Raw genomic sequence first — 21,610 nt, 5'->3', positions numbered from 1 at the left:
GGGGGGGAAGCATATGGGAACTAGAGGAAAGCTGTATGTTTCATTGTTGCTACACTGCACCCTGACTGGATCATCTTCTTCCCGTAACCCTTCTGTTAGGGGATGTCCAGTTGCCTACAGATGGGCATGGGTCCCGACTCCGCACTCCCCCTCCTTCACAATGATAGGATTTTTTGTTCTTTGATGCAGGGCTATACTCTGTAAACATCCTGTAGTAGTTTTTAAGTTGTATATGATGATGACAGTTGTCAGTTAGGAGCCTGGAGCTGCTGTTGGGGAAGCTAATATTACTATAGCAGCTCATTTAAAAAACAACTATGCCATCACATGCAACTTAACATCGACTCCAGAACGCTTCTAAAATACAGACAACTTGGATAGCTTAGTGAAAGCAGTCTTGGAAACCCTAAGGCCCAGTTCTAGTTTGCCGCTATGAGTTGCAATAGACTTGAAGGCAACAGGTGTTTCTTTTTTTTTTTTTTGGGGGGGGGCGTTCATAAAGGACAATTTCTGAAAGTGTACACTTTTTTCCAGCTTTTGAAATCAAGACGCTTCTTTTAAAATAAGGCAGCTGACCCATAATAAAAATTGTCCATTTGACTAAGTCTCTTATCATCACTATTAGAACTAGCAAGATATATCTACAGAGACACAATTTAACGCATATTCCACAGCACTGTTTTACAAAAGAAAGCACCCTCCACAGTCCCTGGAGGCGGGTGAGCACCTCAGCACAGTGCGTTAGCTCGGCATCGGTTCATTTTCGGAGAGCTGGGCAGCAGAGCAGGCAATATGCACTACTCTGGACATTTCCTTCTCATTTACAACCCTCACTCCTTCTTATAATAAAGGTATACAAGCAAAATACTAACAAATACAAACGTGTATGGAAATTTCATGTTTTTTTTCAATTTGCAATGTGACTTTCTTAATAATACTGTAACTCTTTATTAACTTATGCTTATAGACCCTATAAGAGTTTCAAAATTCAGTTATAAAATAATCTTCTTACTCTATTTTCCCTTCAGGATCCTGTACATTTCTAATTATTTTTACATAATCTTTTTGGCATATTCAGTATCAATCTTAACTCTTTTCTTTAAAATAATTACATCATTTTATTGGGGCTTGTACAACTCTTATCACAATCCACACATACATCCATTGTGTCAAGCACTTTTGTACATTTGTTTCCCTCATCATTCTCAAAACATTCTTTCTACTTGAGCCCTTGGTATCAGCTCCTCATTTTTTCCCCTCCCTCCCCCCTCCCCCATAAACCCTTGATAATTCACAAATTATTATTATTTTGTCATATCTTATACCATCGATGTTTCCCTTCACCCACTTCTCTGCTGTCCGTCTCCCAGGGAAGAGGTTATATGTAGATACTTTTATCAATCTTAACTCTTAAACACCAATTTGCTGTCTCTAAATCTTTACCTTCTTTGAAATCATCTAGGTAGTGTCTACATATTTTGTCATTTAAAATATTTAACTTTTCAATGCTTTTTTATTTAAAATTTTGTTCTATATCTAGTTAAAGGATTTATCCCTGACTAAGCATTTCCTATTAATATAATTTCTTCTAAACTCATATATACATCTCAAGTTTCTTTGACTGAGGAAACTTAAGTAAATTACTTTATTTGGGCAGAGCCTTGTTTAATTAACTTATAAAGTGGAAATTACTGCATATTCTAGAAGGGAGTTAAGAATCACATTTATTAATCCTAATAGTTTTTGTAAACTTTTTAAATGTATAATAATAAATAACTATTACACTAATACTTGAAAAACGATATTATAAATATTATGTGCACTCACCTGTACAATGTAAATAAATGCTTGAGATACACCATGTTCTTTGGTAAAATAGTTGAAAGCTCTCCAAAGAGCAACTCCAACATCATTCTTTCCATCAACTTCCTCATCTGTATTAAGAATAAACACAAAACCAATTCTGGAAGAAGAAGATGAAACCACGAATGCCACATTACCTCATGAATAACAAAGAGCCTCATTATCTTACAAAAACTATGACCTTAGACAGAAGGTGGTATTGGATGACATAAGTGAAGACATTACTATTTATAGAAGTTTCACTTTAAGCCTTATTCACACCAACATTTTTATAGATACTTGCAAACTGTTAAAGTCTTTTTTTAAACAGTTTTATTGGCACATAATTTATGTATAACATACACTCCAATGCAATCATTCAATCATATCAAGGTAACTTGTACAATCATTACCATATCAATTTTATAGCATTCCCTTCCCCTATGGCTAAATCACCTTTAAAATGGGTTATGCAATCAGTCAGTTCTAGTACTCCCTCCCCTCTCCCATCTTCGTTTCCCACTCCCCAAATCTCCCTTCCCACCCTATCACCCACTCCCACCCCTACATCTCCTATCAACGCCTGTATCTGTTATCATTATGCATTCATTCATCCTGTGGGTCACAAACTGGGAAACCCAACAGAAACAATAAAAAAGAAATTCGAAATAAGGTGGTAAGGATAAAATACTAGTAGACAGAGACCACAATACAAACAATGAGTAAGAAAGAAAAGACCCTAAGTAACATTCCAAAGGCCAGGGAGGAAGTACCTGTCAAGGCACAAGTCAGCGATACTTGCCCACAGAGCCAATTCAGGTTGGGTCTATAGGGAGGTCATCTGGCCAAGCACAGAGTTCAATTCTGCATATTCAAGGTTACAATGGTCTCTGCCTGACAGCAAAGCTGTTTGAGACTCTTGCCCGTGGCTAGAGCGGACCTGCCAGTGGCTCAGTCTGAGCAGACACTCTGCAGTTTTGGGCTCCCACTGTCTTCCATGGCCTGCTACAAATTGGGGATTCATAATTTTAGCTCTGATACTTTTCCCTTTGCCATATTCAGATTTTTTAATTGTCATCTTTGGATGGCAAAAGCTAGTGTGCGTCTTCCAAGTGGCCTTAGTTGACTCCTCACTTAGATGGCTGCTTGTTTGCATATAAACCTTTAGGACCCCAAACACTATTACAATTGATAGCTGGGCACCACCTACTTTCTTCATCACCCATTGCTGTAGCACCCTTTTCTTCAGTGATTCTTTCATGAAGGCAAGTATCAAGCACAGGGCCATGGTATCAGAACAAAGTGTTCTTAAACTGGGGCTAGAGTTAATTAGAAGCCCAGACTCTATTTGCATTTCCATGCTGTTTACACATTTCAGGTTTACTTTGGCAATCATAATATGACAAAATCACAATCCTATAATATCGATTGCATCATTAGCAGTCATATGCCAATCAGCAACCAAGCAGAATACAAACACCCAGAAAGAAAGAAAAAATAAAATCACAGAAAAGCAAGCTACAAGTAGGAAAGCAAAAACCCATAAAAACAAAGAAGTACACAGCATTGTCGATCACCCCCCTGGGGTATATGTTGATTGCACTATTGTCATCATCAATTTTCCCAATGACCCAGCACTCCAAACAATGTCAGTAGGAGGAGTTTATGTGGGTGCAGTTTCACCTTGAGCCGCAACACATGAGTTTTTGTCCTACACAGTTCAATCTTTCATTTGATTGGGCTCTACTGGCCCTAAGTATGGGGGTCAATGCCAGTGGGGGTCTTCCTGGCCAACTCCTCCAAGTGCATATCCCTGTTCAGTGGGTCCCAACCTCTCGAGTCACCTTAGGGTGGTCACTGCTTGGTGACCCTGGGCCCCCTTCCCACCAGACACTTCCCGAGCTGGGGTTCCCCACAAGTTCCAACCACTGTCACTCCGACAATCCTGGGGGAGCCAATCTCTGTTCCCTCTCCCATTCAAGTAACCTAGCCCTCTGTCCAAAGGTGAAGGAGGCTTTGAGGTAGGGTTCAGTCCATTCAGCAGGGCCTCTATGTTAAGTACTTCTGGTGTAGCTCCTGAGTTGTGCCCTCCTACCTGGCAGGTTGGCTTCCGTGAGCATCCTGGTGCTTACTCCATAATGCTGTTCACCGAAGGTTGGGTAGAAACGAATTTGTAGTGTCTACCCAGGTATCTAAAATCTGGCTCATTGTCCCACTAGGATCCCTATACTCATTGTGTAACATCCCTTCCCGCTATGTGGTTAATTCTCCCCAATTACCCACCACACGCAACAATGTCTCCTCAACAATGTAGGTAGTCCCCTCTTGTGGCCTTGGCTTGAATTTCCAGAAAGCTTGTTTCTTCCTTTGCTGTGGGGGGGGCAAAATGATTTTCCCCATTCTTTTGTTGTCACTGTACAGCCTCAAGGGGATGACCATCTCCCAATTCCTCCTTGAAGGAGCGAAGCCAGACAATGTGGGGCCTCCTCCTTCATGCTGGCGCTTATTAAGTGTGCAAAAGGGAGATGATGCATGGATTGTGGACAGTAGGTAGCCTTCTCTTCTTTTGTTCAGGAATTTGTTCCTAGGATTTGTTAAGTTGATGCTTCTTCTTATAGTGGTGAATTCATACAATTCCTGTCCTTTTGTGATTGGCTTACTTCACTCAGCATAATGGTTTCCAGGTCTTTCGATGTCATGCAGTGTTTCATGCTCTCATTGCTGTTTTGGGCTTTTTTTAAGGAATGCATAGTATCCCACTGTGTGTATGTACCATAGTTTCTTTATCCATTCTTCCACTGTTGGGCATTTGGGTGCTTCCAGTTTCTTGCTACTGTGAACTGTGCTGCTATGAACATGGGAGAGCATACCTCCTCTCATATGTGTCTCTTATTTCTTTAGGGTATATGCCTAATAGTGGTGGTGCTGGATCATAAGGGATTTCAAGTTCTACAAACTGTTAAATTCTCTCTTGTGACAATATCCAATGTCCCTGTTTTCCTGAGGGAAAGGGGTATGCATGGGTCTTTCTGTAAGTTTCCAACGTGATCAAATAATCCTCTCAGAAAGGTATCAAGGTAAACAAGATCACTAGGCATCTTTGATTAATAAAGTCTATCAAGAAGATTGCTTTGAATTCCACATTAGTATTCTGTATAACATAATACAAACAGTTCTCAATTTAATGTTATAAAATAGTAATTACCTAAGAGGAATTTTATGATAATAGAATAGTTCAGCAATTCTTATAAAATCCAAGGTATATTCTTGAGCAGGATCAATAAATAGAACCTGCAATAAAAGTGGACAGAATAACTACTTTGCTTCAATTCTTTAAAATTTTTATGAAGTTCAAGTTAAGTCTAATTTCTGTAGCTAAAAGTATGAAATTCAATGTATGCTTTGCTTTACAAATCTCTGGCAATTGTATTCTAAAGAATGCAAAAACTATATATAAAATTTTCAAAATTTATGATGAATTTCTAGAAGCTGAATACGAGGGGGTCCCTCCACTCCAAAACAGAATTCCACTGGCAGAACAGAGCTTTTGTAGTACAAATTTTCCCCACTAGTCGAGCCTCGAGCAACTCGCAACTCGTTCTGAGTTAGTGCACTCAGTGGCATCCCCTGGGAAGGTTCTCTCTGGTCACAATGAGTTTTTTCTTAAAAGTTTCACTCAAACCTTGTTTTTTGTGATGGCTGATTTAAGAGAACAGCATTCAGCTATGAAATTTTGTTTCCAGATTGGGAAAAATGCCACAGTAACTGTTGTGATGTAGAACACAGCCTATAAGGGCCGTGTAATGGGACAAAAGTACATGAGTGGTTTTCTCGTATCAAAAAAAGGCGAAATGTCAACTGATGACAAATCTCGTTCTGGACATCTGTCAACTCCCCTAACAGATGAAAATGTTGACTTGTAGTGCATTTGGACCAGGTCAGACAGCGAATCAAGTTTTCTATTTAGAGGTTCTGAAAAGATTGTGTAACAGTGTGTTATAAAAAAGGCCTGATTTGTGGCAGGTGAGGGACTGGTTTTGCCACCACGACAATGCACCTGCTCATGCAACCATCTCAGTGTGCCAGTTTTGGGCAAAAAACAGCTTGCCTCTCTTGCCCCACACACCTTACGCACCTGACCTGCTCCTTGCGACTTCTTTCTGTTTCCATAACTGAAGAGGGGCCGTGAAAACACAGCAATTTGACCACATAGAAGAGGTGAAGAAAATAATGAGGGAGGTGCTGTCAGCCATCCAAAACAGATGAGTTTAAAAAATGTTTCCCAAGAATGGAATCACTGATATGACAAATGCATTAAGTGTAATGGAGAGTACTTTGAAGGTGGTAGGTTGTTTTGTAAAAAAATTTAAATACATAGCATTTGGAAAAAAAAAAAAAAATTCCGGGTTTGGGGGTGGCCCCTTTGTATCTACTGATATTCTGTGGAATTTAATATCAGTTACTCATCTTTTTTGAAGCCAAAGAATATATATTTTCTATGTACTGAATACTTTATTATAAAAGATTCATTAGATTTTCTATAATATAATTTTTTTCAAAAAGGAAACAGTTGAATTATGATAAAAAATAGGATTATTATAACTACTTTCTCAAAGTTGTTACAGGAAGTAAGATATTTACACTTATGTAAAAATAAATCAAAGCACCAGATGCTTTTAATAAATTACAAAGTCCCCATTAATATTGATTGGGTTGTCGATATTATAATAAATAACATATGCCTAGACTATTACAAGGTCATATTTATGTATTTTCCATAATATACATAAAACTGTAATACATAGGACTTACAATTCTCAGAAACAGGGAAGCCTAAAAGGCCAACCATACTTGATAGAACTGTATGAATCCCTTATAATATAGAACAAAGAAAACTTCTATCATAAATGCCCTTGAGAAGATAAACAAGTAGGCAATAAACTTTATATTGACTTAAAAACTACATGTGGATTGAATAACAAGCAAGCCATTAATACTAAGAGGCATAAACCATTACTAACTCTTATCCAGTCAGCCATGCCACCTCAAACTTGTTGCATTAGGCAAATCCTTCCATTTTTACTACACAGATGTCTATTTAGGAAATAAAAATATATTGACAACTCCATAAAAAATACATATAGATTAGCAAAATATGAAACTTACCAAGTTATGAAAATTACGCCTTATGAAAGGTATGTTTCCAGGGATTGCTGACTTCAGAAGTTCCTGGCAACTTGTAGGCCAAGTGACATACAAATCATCATGTTCTAAGTCATTAATCCACTAAAAATGAATCCAGAAATTCGTGAAAGATGACAAATCATTTTCAATGCCATATTTTCACTACATCAAGAGCAAATATATATGGAATTTTCTGTATCTTTGATTAAATATTAGAAGGAAGTTGAATATTCTTTAAATTAAGAAACATGTGCAATGCCTTTATATGATCTTACATTTAAGGCGTCCTCCAAAATTAACTGACTTCTTTCACGCATGTATTTGTGTTTTTATTACACATAATTAGATCATGAAAAACATACCCATAAACCATTAAGATAAATAAACATATCTTAATTATTAGAAGCAGAGAAGGCAATGATGTCCTCTAATTCTTCTATCTTAAAAGCTTGGGCTTAAGGAAAATTGCCAAACTAAATTCATTGCCATTGAGTAAATTCCAATGCATGGCAACCAAATTTGCTACCGAGCCGAAAGGCACCAGAGGGTTTTCTTGGTTACAAGATTTATAAACCAACTTAGCCTGTCCTTTCTTCTGTGGCACGAGTGAGAGGGTGTGAACTACCAAGCATTAGGTTAGAAGTCAAGGACGAACCTTTAGCACAACCCAGGAAGGGATCTTATGGAAAATAAAATGCCTTTAAAAAGCTACAGAAAACAAACCACTGTTTAATTAAAGCTTCCCCTCATTTGGGGGGGATGGAGGTGGGTGGGGGCTAAGGAGCAATCAACACTCAAGAATTGAGGATTTACAATTCTTGGAAACAGGTAAGCCTAAAAGGCCAATTATACATTTTAGTGTTGTCCCTAGAAACATTTTTTCAAATTACAGCCTTGAGAAATAGAGTTCAAATAGGAAGTGGCAGTTATATTAGGCTGGAAAGAAAATAATTCCATTAGAAGTTGCCAAATTGCTGAATTTGAGAAGAAATTCAGAAGTGACTACTTCTGTGACTGCAGGAAGGTATGCAAATAGTGTAGAGACCAAATCTGATCTCCTTTGGCTACCCAAGAGAGAAAGAGAATCCAACTCCACCTGACTGCCCTAAAGCAGGGGTGAGACATGCTTCCACCCTCCATCCTCTTCCCCCTATTCTGATATCAGCGGCTCATCCCATGACTCTACTTTTCTGCTGGTTTCTACAGTCGATTACAACAGCCACATAGAACTCACAGAAAATATACACAAGTAAGGGGTTTGTTAGGGAAATTAAGGGGTTATCAGAAGTGAGGATCCTAAAACATTAAGGATATGGCTTTTGGTCCACAGTAGCACCTCCCCGCAGTCAACAGCCAACTCTCTCTCTCTCTCTCTGGTCGTGTCTCTCAGTTCTTTGACCTCTGCTTCTGTGGGCTAGGAAGCCCATATGCGGCTCTACTTCCGTCTAATATTCTCAATGCTGCTCCTCTGCTCTGTCTCATGGTCTCCTTGTCTCTGCCTCTGGTCTCAGTGTAGTATGGCCTCTGTTTCTCCTACAACTGCATCCAGGGATTTCAGGTGTGTGCTGCTGGTGGCTCTCCTTCCTTCATGATTCTGGGAATTCTCTCAGTTCCTGCTTCGGAGATAGCTCTCTTCAGAGCCAGGGTGATGGCAACTAAACTGACCGATTCCTTGTATTAGTGTTCCACACACCATGTTTGCATAGTCCCACCCAATCATCGGGTGAGAGTAAAAGAAACATGGATAGAACAATCATGTTAAGAATTTTATTTCAACACAAAAGGTAATCAAAATATCTCCATAAACATTCCATTTAATTCCTCTGCTGACTCATAATTGTACAGATATAGAACAACATTCCAAAAACAAAACAAAATCTATAGAGACAGTAACTGGATTAATGATTCCTTGGGTGTACGGCAGTGGAGGTTGGATGGAAATAGGTAGCTAATAAGGATGAGTGCAAGACTGAAGAAAATATTTTAAAACTGATTGTGGTGATGAATGTACAACTCTTCTTGATGTAACTGAATTATTGAATTTTATGATATGTAAATTGCATGATATGCCAATAAAACTGTTGGGAAAAAATGCAACAGCAAATTGAAACCGGAAAGTTAAAGCTGTAGCAATTAAGATGGTACTGAGGAGCCATTGTAACATCTACCATATAAATGGGATACAAGAAGATCCTAACATCAGATGCTGAAAAGGCATTTACAAAACAACAGTTTTCATTCAACAAGTGAAGGAAATGAGATTAGAATGGAATTCTGTCAACTTGATAAAGGATGTTGCTGAAAAAACCAATAGAAAACGTCATCCTTAACAATGAGAGGCAAAGAGTTCTGTTTGTAAAGAACAAAATAGGATATTCACTTTTGTTATGTCTGGTCAGCATTTCATTTGAGGTTCTAGTCAGAGCAAGAAGGTAAGAAAATGGAATAAGCAGAATCCAAGTTAGAAAGGAAAAATCAAAATATCTCTATTTACAAAACCTAGTGGTAACTAAAACTCTTGCTCATCAAACATCAGGATTTGCAAAACTACTAAGCAAAAACTATCATCAAGATTAAGATATAAATATATTAAAGTAGGATTACAGAATTTGAACCAAGAATTCTAAGTCAGATACTGAGGCTTTTATTCTGCTATATGACAACAATTTTGAACAATACAAAAATTTATTCAAGCCACGCTAAGAAGATGATGTGCAATTGGCAACCCAATGTCATGCTGACCAATGTTTTACTGCTTCTGACCAGAAATCTGTTTTACTAGATCTTGTAAGGTGAAGAATGGGAGAAAGAGGAGGCTTCTGACTCTTGTAAAGAGTTACACTCTTAGAAGCTCACAGGGACTGTTCTACACTGTCCTGCAGTCACTGAGCGAGCACTGACTGATGACACCGAGATTAGAGTAAGGGAAGCAAATGAATCAAATCAATTTACCGCTGATCAAGCCATATTCAGGTCCCATATTGCCGCCACGGCAACTTCGAACTTTTCTGCGTTTATCATGATATTACCTATTGGTTCAGTTGTGAGGATTTTTCTTTTCTTTATTTTGAGTTGTAATCCATATTAAAAGACAAAATACCCATTTATAAACTATCAAGGGCTCATGCGGGAGGGGGGAGCGGGGAGGGAGGGGAAAAATGAGGACCTAATGTCGGGGGTTTAAATGGAGAGAAAATGTTTTGAGAAACGATGTACAAATGTGCTTTACACAATTGATGTGTGTATGGATTGGGATAACAGTTGTATGAGCCCCTAATAAAATGTTAAAAAAGGAAAAAAAAAAAAGATTTCAAAAATAAAAAAAATAATAAAATAAAAGCTGCAAACCTGGATCTTGATCTTCACCAGCACGTCTTTCACACCCTCCTCATTTTCAGCAAGCAAAGTTGTGTTTTCTGAATATTGTAGTGTGTTAAGCATTTCCCCAATTCTGATACCACATTCTTCTTCAGATAATCTAGCGAATTTTCTGATTATTTGCTCAACAAACAGATTGAATAAATATAGTGAGAGGATACAATCCTGCCACATACTTTTATTGACTTTAAACCCTGCAATATTCCCTTGTTGTTTGCACAACTGCCTTTTGATCCATGTAACAGATCCATGAGAGCAGAGTTAACTGTTCTGGAATCCCTGTTCTTCTCAGGGCTAACCCTAGTTTGTTATGACCCATAAAGTTGAATGCCTTTTCAGTTTTCAATAAAACCAGTGAAACAAGTAAATATCTTTCTGATAGTCTCTGCTTTCAGCCAAGAGCCATCTGCCATCAGCCATGATACTCCCCTGCACGTCCTCTTCTAAATCAGGCCCGAGGCTCTGGCAGCGCCCTGTCAATGTCCTGCTGCGACTATGGTTGGAGGGTTTCAGCAGGTTTTCACTCGCATGTGACATGAGTGACGCTGTTCCCTAACTTATGCATGCTGTGGGGTCAGCTTTCTTTCAGTAGGTACAAACACAGTTCTCCTCCACCAGCTGGCAACATGACAAATGGAGGAAAGACTGAAGTTGTCAAGGACGTCATCTTGTCCAGATTCAAAATCAACGCTACTGGAAACAGCTGTCAGGAGATCAAACAACACATTACCCTGGGGAAATAGGCTGCACGAGACCACTTCAAAGTGTTGAAAAGCAAAGATGTTACTTTAAGAGTGGTGGGCTGAGACCCCTTTGGGGGTCGAACGACCCTTTCACAGGGGTTGCCCGGTTCCTAACAGTAGCAAAATCACAGTAATGAAGTAGCAAAGAAAATAAGTTTATGGTTGGGGGCCACCACGACATGAGGAACTGCATGAAAGGGTCGTGGCATTAGAAGGTTGAGAACCACTGCTTTGAGGCCTCGGGTGCACCTGACCCAAGCCAAGGTATTTTCAACTGCCTCATGCATGGGAACGGAGGGCACGGGCTGAGGAAGACGTCGGAGAATCGATGCATTTGAACGGCGATGCTGGTGATGACCATGGAGAGCACCAGGGGCTGCCAAAAGAACCAACAAATTTGGCTTGGAAGGATTACAGCTGGGATGTAGCTTAGGAGCAGAGACGGGGCGACTTTGTTTCATGTATTTTGGACGTGTTATCAGAATAAATCAGCCCGTGGAAAAAGCAATCATGCTTAGTAACACAGAGGGACGGTGAAAAGGAGGAAGACTTGTGACAGGTTGGGCTGACACTGTGGCTGCAGTAATGGGTTCAAACTAACAACTATGAGGATGCTGCAGGACTGGGCAGTGTTTTGTTCTGTTACACACAGGGTTGCAAGAATCAGATCTGATTTGAGAGCAAACAGCAACATCTTGCGACCTGACAGATACTGCTTAACTGCTCCAAACTAGATTTATGTCTTTATAGAAAAAAGATATCAAGTCTGCAGGAAAAATATCAGTTCTGTGGTCAAGCATTGGTTCGGGTACTCGCAGACTTTGTACCCCCACACGAGGCACACAATCCCTACAAATCTTGTGCAATGGTTAGGTTTTATGTCAATATGGCTGAACCAGGTTTCTCAGTCCTTTGGCCTACTAATCTTCCTTAATGTAATGGACTTTATGATGGGAACTGCTGTGAGCAGTTGTGGGAGGACTGGCGTGGAGTGCAACCTCCTTACTCAGATCATAGCCCTGATGCAGAGAAACAAAGTTTCCTCAGGGCTTAGCCTAACTTCTACACACAGGGACACTGTGGGGAAGCTTGCTTGCTTCTTGCTGAGTCTGGATCCCGCATCTGCCTCATCAACCGCTGGGTCTTCAGACGTGAGTCAACCATCTGCCTAGCGTGGAGTGTTTCAGTGGGCTGCCATCTGACCTGCTGACTTCGGAGGCACTCACGTGTACAGTCACCAACCTGCAGCCTTCCTGCCTGTGTTGAGCTCATCGGCCCTTACAGGTAAGTGAGTCCGAAGAAGTCTTCAGCGTAACATCGGACCCATGAACTCAGCACTTGCCGAGACTTGGAGTTGACAGCTTCTACAACTGGGTGAGCGTTTTTTTTGGTGGGGGTAGGAGGGAAAGAGATATACATTTCTTTCTAAATATACATCTAAATATACTTCACTAGTTATGTGCTTCTATGAGAACTCAGTCTAACACAGCATGTTTCAGTGAAAGTAAGGATACCAGTGTCCCTTACAGTGCAAGAGTTTATAGTACAAATTTACTGTAGGTTCAGTTTCCAAGTGTAAAAGCATCAATTCCAGAAAGATTGGCAGTTCTGACTATTCTGACTAATCCAACATTAATTAGGCCCAAAAATATACTTATTTCCACTGATATGGTAGCATCACAAAATACAACCAATAAACCATCACACACATTGAAAAAAATGTGAAGATGATGATGTGAATCACTTTGGGGACCATCATTTACTTATTTGTTTTTTTAACTTCTCTCAATAATGTTTTATAGTATTCAATATAACAGTCTTGCCTATCCTTGATTAAGTTTATTTCTAAGATAGACAATGATAGGGGAATAGAGCTATGTACATATATTTATAAATTCTTACAGCAGAAGATGGTCACTGGGCCTCCACTCAAGTACTCCCTCAACGCAAGAACACTTTGCTCTACTAACACAGCACTCTGTGATGTTCACCGTCCTTGATATGATCGCTGAAGACAAAGTGGGTGCATAAGCAAATGTGGTGAAGAAAGCTGACGGTGCCCGGCTATCAGAAGACATAAAGTCTGGGGTCTTAAAGGATTGAAGGTAAACAAGCGACCATCTAGCTGAGAAGCAACAAAGCCACATGGAAGAAGCACACCAGCCTGTGTGATCATGAGGTGTCCGTGGGATCAGGTATCAGGCATCAAAGACCCAGAACAAAACAAACAAATAGCATATCGATGGGAATGAGGGGAAGAGCAGAGTGGAGACCCAAAGTCCGCCAGTAGTCAATTGGACACCACCGGCCCCTGTCAGAATAGCCACAGAGAAGAGAAGAGCCAGCCACGGTGCAGTACAGCACCGATGAAACACACAACCTTCCTCTGCTTCTTTAATGATCCCTCCCCCATGACCATGACCCCAATTCTACCTTACAAATCTGGGTAGACCAGAGCATGTATACTGGTACAGTTAAGAGCTCGCAACACAGGGAATCCAGGACAGATAAACCCCTCAGGACCAATAATGAGAGTAGTGATACCATGAGGGTTAGGGGCAGGTGGGGGAGAAATGGGGAACCGGTCACAATGATCTACATATAACAACTTCCCCAGGGAGACAGACAACAGATAGTGGTCTGTGTAAGGCATGACAATAATAATAATTTATAAATTATCAAGGAATCATAAGGGAGGAGGGAAATGAGCTGATACCAAAGGTTCAAGTAGAAAGAAAATGTTTTGAAAATCATAATGGCAACACATGTACAAATGTGCTTGACACAATATGTATGTATGGACTGTGATAAAAGCTGTAAGAAGAGTCCCCAATAAAATGATTTTTTTACATTTAAATACATAGCTTTGGAAAAAAAATCTGTTTTGGGGGGGTACCCCCTCATAGGCGCCCACTGGGGATGACACATTTCACCCTTAACTTAGATGATGAAATTGGTATCTTTTCCCTCCATCTATCGATACCCATTTTTGAATCAATCACTGTCACCTTGGTAATAACCACAAAATGTTAGAACTGGACTTCTAGGATGACACGTGACTAGAGTGTCTTGGGAAAAGTGTAAGAACATTTTAAAGAGAAACATATAAGTAACCCAGATACTCGTCTACATCTTCACCACGAAAACATAAAACAAAAAACCCAATGGTTCTTAAGACAATTCTAATTCATATTGATTCTTTAGGGCACAGGAGAAATTCCCTATATGGTTTCCAAGACTGTAAATATGAAAGTCAACTGGCAGATCTTTCTCCTGGGTAGCAGTGGGTGGGTTGAACCCCCCACCTTTTAGTTATCACTGACGTGCTTAACCACTGTGTCAGGAGGGTACTTAAAACCAAATTCACCAGGTGTTCCACAAGAGACACATATAGCAGTCAACTTCTCTAAAGATCACAGCCTTTGGAATGCTATGAAAAAGTACTTTGTTCTAAAGGTCTGCTATGAATTAGAAAACCCTTGGCAAGTGGTTTTGCTGAGGACCCCTAGTGTGTATGAGGCAGGTTTTGTGGGGCCAGGATTTTCAGAAATATGGCAGCAGAGGCCTTTGCTATATGTGATCTAACAAAATGTAATCAACTGCATGGCAGACTTTGCTGTGTGCAGGTGTGGTTAATTAGGGTGGAGTGTAATTCAAAGGACATTTTGTTGGGGAATGATCTACTTCTATTTAAGGCCCTTTTTTTGTTGGTCGGGATCCTGCACCTAGCTTACGGAATCCTATTACCTGCGACTCTGGGTACTATCAGTGACCTGTTAGACTGCTTGCTGACCATAGATTTGTCTGCCTCTGCAGCCACGAGCTTGGCTTGCTGATTTGGGATTCATCTGCCTCTGTTTCCACCGGCCTGTGACAGTTGGCCTGATTCCTAGGTCATCTGACCCAGCAGCTATACAAGTCAAGAAATGCTTCCAGCTTAACATCTAACCCATTAACTTGTACCAGACTGGACTTAACCACTTCTACAACTGTGTGAGCCACTTTCTTGATATAAAATTCTTTCTTTATATATAGACATATAAAGCATAACTGGTTTTGCTTCCTTAGAGAACCCAGCCTAACAAAGCAGAGTATTTAAGCACGCGTGCACCAGTCACTCCACAGAAGAAAAATGTGGCAGTCTATTTCCATAAAGATTATAGTCTTGGACACTCTATCCTGGCCTACAGATTACTGTGATTCAGAATTGACTCAATAACAACAAAGATCTTTATCACAGGATAGAAAATAATTACAGCTGAAGTGGGAGCAATTTCAGTAGAACCAATCAACAACCCCTTCACTATGGACAGTATAGCACAGTAGACTGAAAATTAATTACCCTCTAAAAGATTGGCTCTCGACAGAAGGCCAGTTGGGTGAGATACTATAGCAAGAGTGAAAACAAAATAGATAACTTTAAAACTGCCGATTTTGATGTCAGGGGCAGAGATACCTTTAACAATAACCCAAAGATAGTAAAATATCCATGACCCTCTTGAGTTTTTACTCAACTAGAAATTAGCAACTTCTGGCAATACATTAGTTAACTGTCATTTAAGTGGGAGGATATAAACACAGAGCTTAGATACATATGTCTCAGATATTGAGCTTTCTCACTATGAGAAAAATGTAAAAGTGCAGAGCATTAAAAAAGCATAATGCTTTTTCCCCATGAAACACTGTTTTGACTTTAACATATTCAGCAAGTTTTTCAAATGCTTCCTATGTGCTAAAACCTGGTATATGCTAGGGATATTCAACCAAGTCTTAGTTTTTGTAAAAATGACATTCCATTGGGAGAAGACTAACAATAAATATGCACCATATTTGGTGGTAGCAAATGCTATGATGAAAAATAAAAGCTAATGTGAGTTAATTTTGTTACTCAGAACAATTTGGAAAGGTTTCTGACACTAGATTTAGTGCCAGTAAATTTGTTTCGATTTTTAAAGGTATTTAGAGGACATGATTTCAGAAATAATTTTCTACTTCAATCGTGCACTTTCCAATTAGAAAAATATTTCATTGCAACATGAAATTTTAACTAAAAGTATGCCAAAAATAAAATATTTTAAAATTACACTATTGTTCACAAGCAGAATAAGTATACACAAATGGCCTGCTCATAAAATTTTCTAGTTATTAATGTTTTGGATAACTGTATTTCTTTACTTCCAAAGAAATTCTTAGTCCCCAAATATGGGCCTCGGTGCAATGAAAACTATAGCTGCATTTTAAAATGTAAGCATATTTTTGCTTAGGGGAATATTATGTTCATAGTGACATAGCAGGGAGAAGCTGTTAATGTGTTGGAAGACTGATACTACAGGAGTTATGCTAAACAGCACAAACCAATTGTACTTACTAGCTCCAAACCCAAAGCATGTACAGCGTACGAGTAAATGAAGGAAGATGACAAATTGTGTTAAAAGCAAAAGCCTAATCCCTAAAGGGAAGCAGGCCTGATCCTGACGCACACCAGGCTGACAGTGACGTTTGGTCGCCCTCCTCTAAAACAAGGGTTATTGTGGATGGGTGCCATTGGGCCAGTTCTCACTCAGCACCTCCTGCACAACCGGTGCCCCATCCTGTGACATGCTCACAGTTACGATGCTCAGCCCCGCTGTGGCGGTCTCTGTCAATCTAGCTTCCTGTTTTTCATTACCCCTCTACCAAATGTGATGTCCTTCTCCCGACTCGTTTCTCCCAATAACACGTCCATAACGCACAAATCGAAGTCTCACCACCCTTGCCTGCAAGGAGCACTCAGGCCATCCTGCTTCCCAGACAGACCAGTGTGTCTTTTCAGCAGCCCATCAGGCTTTCAATCTTCTCCTCTGGCACCACAATTCACAGCCACCGGTTATTCTTTGGCTTTCCTTATTGGGTGTCCAACTTTCACGTGAATATGAGGCAACTGAGAGTACCAGGGATTGGCTCAGGCACACCTTACTGCTCAAAGTAACATCCTTGCTTTTCAAAACGCTTAGGTCTTGTGCATTGGATCACTTGACTGCTGCTACACGCGCACTGATGTGGATACAAGCAAGGCAAAACCCTTGAATACTTCAACCATTTTTCCTTTTTTTCTAACCATTTTATTGGGGCTCATACAACTCTTATCACAATCCATATATCCATACATTATATGTCAAGCACATTTGTACATGTGTTGCCATCATCATTCTCAAAACATTTACTTTCTTTGTGAGCCCTTGGTATCAGCTCATTTTCCCCTCCCTCCCTGCTCGCCTCTCCTCATGAATCCTTGATACTTTATAAATTATTATTATTTTGTCATGTCTTACAGTGTCCGATGTCTCACTCTCTTCATCCACTTTTCTGTTGTCCATGCCCCAGGGAAGAGATTATATGTAGAGCCTTGTAATATGTTCTCCCTTTCTACCCCACCTACCCTCCATCCTGAGGTATCGCCACTCTTACCACTGGTCCTGAATCCCCTGGATTCCCCATGTTTCTGATTCCTATCTGTACCAGTGTACATCCTCTGGTCTAGGCCGATTTGGAAGGTAGAATTGGGATCATTCTAGTGGGGCGGGGAGGGGAAGCATTTAAGAACTAGAGGAAAGTTGTATGTTTTATCATTGCTACACTGCACCCTGACTGGCTCATCTCCTCCCCGTGACCCTTCTGTAAGGGGATGTCCAGTTACCTACAGATGGGCTTTGGGACTTCAATTTGCACTCCCCCTCATTCACAATGATTTTATTTTTTGTTCTATGATGCCTGATAACTGGTCCCTTCGACAACTCATGGTCACACAGGCTGGTGTGCTTCTTCCATGTGGGCTTTGTTGCTCCTGAGCTAGATTGCTGCTTATTTACCTGTAAGCCTTTAAGACCCCAGACGTTGTATCTTTTGAAAGCTGGGCACCATCAGCTTTCTTCAGCACACTTGCTTGTGCACCCGCTTTGTTTTCAGCGATCTTGTCCGGAAGGTGTGCATCATGGAATGTCAATTTAATAGAACAAAGTGTTCTTGCATTGAGGAAGTACTTGAGTGGAGGTCCAATGTCCATCTGCTACCTTAATACTAAACCTATAAATATATGCACGTAGATCTATTTCCCCATCCTCATATATAAATATATTTACATAATTACATGCCTGTATTTAGACCTCTATAAATGCCCTTTGCCTCCTAGTTCTTTCCTCTTTTTCCTTTTCCTTTCCTCTTGTCCCATTCTCATGCTCAGCCTTCATTGGGTTTCAGTAATTTCTCTCGGTTACATTGCCCTTGCTGAATCCCTACTAGGCCTCTCACACCCTCCTTAACACTAAATTTGGATCCCTTGTCCCTGGGTTGGTCAACACCACCTCCGTTCCCCCACCTACCCGTCTCTCATGTCCCCCCAGAACCATAGGTCCCACTGTTTTCTCCAGATTGTTCATCCAACCTATCTTATCTAGATAGACCTGCAGAGATAATAATATGCACCAAAAAACAAGACATAGCAAGACAAAGCGACAAAATAAAATACAATGACGACAACCAAAAAGACCAATGACCCCCAAAAATAATTAAGGAAAGAAAAACTTGTAAAAAGATCAAGGTCTGTTTTTTGACCTCTAGGGGTGTCCTGCAGTCGAGTCCGATGGGGTGCCACCCTCTGGCCCTGAAGTCTATCCTTTGCACTCCCTCAGGATATCCCTGCTCCACTCCCCCTGCTGCTCTGCTGCCCACCCTTAGTGTTTTGCCTAGTGTTGTCCCCGTAGGGCCATGGGTCAATGAGGGACATCGTGTCTCAGAGTGGGGCCAGCCATATGGTCTTCTCTGTGGATTGGCTGTTTGAGGCAGGGATATCGTCCTCCGGGCTTGGTGGGCCAGGATGCGCTCCACACTCTCTCCCCACCCCACCCCCCTTCATTTGCTCCCATGTGCTCTGATCAGACATGTCCCTCTCCCTGAGCTGCAGCTTCAGTACTGTCCTCTGAAGTAAATTTTTCTGCAGGGAGAGGCTGACCATATAGTTGGGATTGGGGCTGGGCCCTCAGACCCCTCCACTGGCTCCCTGCTCCACCTTTCTCCATTTATCATGATGTCACCTATTGTTCCAATTGTGAGGATTTGGGTTTTCTTTACATTGAGTTGTAATCCATACTGAAGGCTGCAATACATGATCTTCATCAGCAAGTACTTCAAGTCCTCCTCACTTTCAGCAAGCAACACTGTGTCATCTGCATATTGCAGCTTGTTAAGGAGCCTTCCTCCAATCCTGACGCCACAATCTTCTTCATATAACCCATCTTCTCTGATTACTTGCTCAGCAGACAGATTGAATAAACATGGTGAGAAGATATAATCCTAACTCCTTTCCTGATTTTAAACCAGGAGTGGGGAACCATTTTCCTGCCAAAGGCCTTTTGGTATTTATAACATCATTTGCAGACAATACAAAATCAACTTAAAAATTAACCTGCTTCAGTGTTGTCCCCCATCCACTCTGTGCATTGGCTGACCCCACCACACCGAGGCAAAACACTAAGGGCGTGCAGCAGAGCAACAGGGGAGCAGAGTAGGGAGCTCCCCAGGGAGTGCAAAGGATCGACTCTGGGGCCAGAGCGTGGCACCCCATCGGACTCAACTGGAGGACACGCCTAGATGTCAAAAAACAGACCTTGATTTATTTACAGGTTTGTTTGTTTTTTAAATTAATTTACTTTTTTCTTGGTCATTGGTTTTCTTTGTTGTTGTCATCGTTGTGTTCTCTTCTGTCGCTTTGTCTTGCTGTGCCTTGTTTTTTGGTGCATATTATTATCTCTGCAGATCTATCTAGATAAGACAGGCTAGATGAACAATCTCTGGAGGAGAAAACAACAGGACCAATGGTTCTGGGGGGACATGGGAGAGGGGAAGGTGGGGGAAAGGAGGTGGTGTTGACCAACCAAGGACAAGGGAGCAACAAGTGATCCAAAATTAATGTCAAGGAGGGTGTGAGAGGCCTTTAAATGTAATTCTTTCTCTCTTAATTAAAGGATGTGATTCCATAAGTCAGCAACATTATAGCAAAAGCCTAATACTTACAAACTGGATCTTTAAAATGCTCTTTTACAAAAAGCCTAGAAACATCGAAGAAGTCATAATTCAATGCCTCTCCATCATGCAGAAAGTTCTTATTCCTGACTTCTTAAAATTCATTTGTCCCACTTACAGAATTGTCTGTCAGTTCTAAAACAGCTATAAACAGTTGGTGTGAAACATTATTATTTGTGATAAATTTATCCAGGACAGAATTCATAATCAAATATCCAACAATACAATTTAGTGGCTGCTGAAAACAACTGAGGTATACTCTCTGTTTCTTTAAAAATGCGTTGTTTTTCATTTGTTAATGTTGTCAAAATACGCAGTGATGACTATGCCCCTTGGCATCAGGATTTTCCTCCGTCACCTATAATTTCTTTACCGCACTTTCCCAGAAGTAAAGGACCGGCATCAGGGTATATGAAGATGTGGGGCGGGGTCTTAATCATCACGGCATAATTTTTATGACATGTGTCAGCACTTCCCCTTTCCTTGAATAAAGTACAGGCAGTCCCAGGTAATGAACACCCAACTTAAGCACATGAATGCAAACTACAGCTATGAACTAACCCCTATAAAGTCTATTATATTAAAAATTCAAGGTAAATATATTCCAGGTACAAACAAATGCATGTTGGAAGGACAGCCAGAATCCTCCATAGAAGCAAGGATGGGGGGACTTCACTGCACAGTACACTAAATATTGTGTACTAATACAAACGTTTCCAGTCACTGAAATTAGATACAAATTATATTTACCTGTTGCAATTCATGTGCAAATTCAACTTAAAGACAAACTGAGAAATACAACTCATTCTTAATTCAGGGTTTCCTTGTACGTATTATAATTTCAAAATAGGGTGATAATTTGATACATGATATAAAGGTGGTAATATCATACACAATTCAATAACTTAATATATAGTTACATGTATTTACCTGTGGATATCAATATATCTAGCTATCTAATTGTACCTTATTCTAATTTCTGTGTTAGTGAAGCTGCATGCAGTGAGGCGATCATAAAGGTCACAGAAGCAGTCCATTATTTTTTATTTACATTTTTCACAAACTTTTAGAATTCCCCTCATATTTTTCCATGTGTTTTCTAATCATGTATAGATCATATGTGGCAAATTTTATGTCTTTTGCTTATTTTTCTATTGGAATCTAAATTTTATCTTATTGGTGTATATGAGCCCTTTCTATATTTAAAGAATATAATTTTTAAGCAGTTTTATTGACCTATAATTCATATATCATAAATTTCAATAGTTCAATCACATTCAAAGAGTTGTGAAGTCATCATCAGAATCAATTTTCAGGACTGCCTTCCTCTCACTGTTGTTCGCTCTCCATCTCTCACCAGCGTGCCTTGCCAAGCTCCTAGGAGACTGTCTGTATAGATTTACCTA

The 21,610-nt window shown here is 40.2% G+C and overlaps 1 protein-coding gene across 1 annotated transcript in view; it reads right to left on the bottom strand.

Annotated features, from left to right (window-relative positions):
* UGGT2 (UDP-glucose glycoprotein glucosyltransferase 2) overlaps positions 1–21,610 on the bottom strand; it is a 264,346-nt gene that overhangs the window by 142,039 nt on the left and 100,697 nt on the right. The window contains exons 14-16 of the mRNA XM_045289053.1: positions 7,009–7,128; positions 5,048–5,133; positions 1,828–1,963 (exon numbers count right to left, since the gene is read on the bottom strand). Of these exons, the coding sequence (XP_045144988.1) occupies positions 1,828–1,963; positions 5,048–5,133; positions 7,009–7,128 (342 nt within the window). The remainder of the gene's footprint in view (positions 1–1,827; positions 1,964–5,047; positions 5,134–7,008; positions 7,129–21,610) is intronic.

Source organism: Echinops telfairi, unplaced genomic scaffold (assembly GCF_000313985.2).
Source record: "Echinops telfairi isolate 266 unplaced genomic scaffold, ASM31398v2 ScPeMD7_24;HRSCAF=84, whole genome shotgun sequence".
NCBI lineage: Eukaryota > Metazoa > Chordata > Mammalia > Afrosoricida > Tenrecidae > Echinops > Echinops telfairi.
The sequence above is the reverse complement of the archived record's forward strand: the minus strand, read 5'-3'. Positions and strand labels throughout refer to the sequence as shown.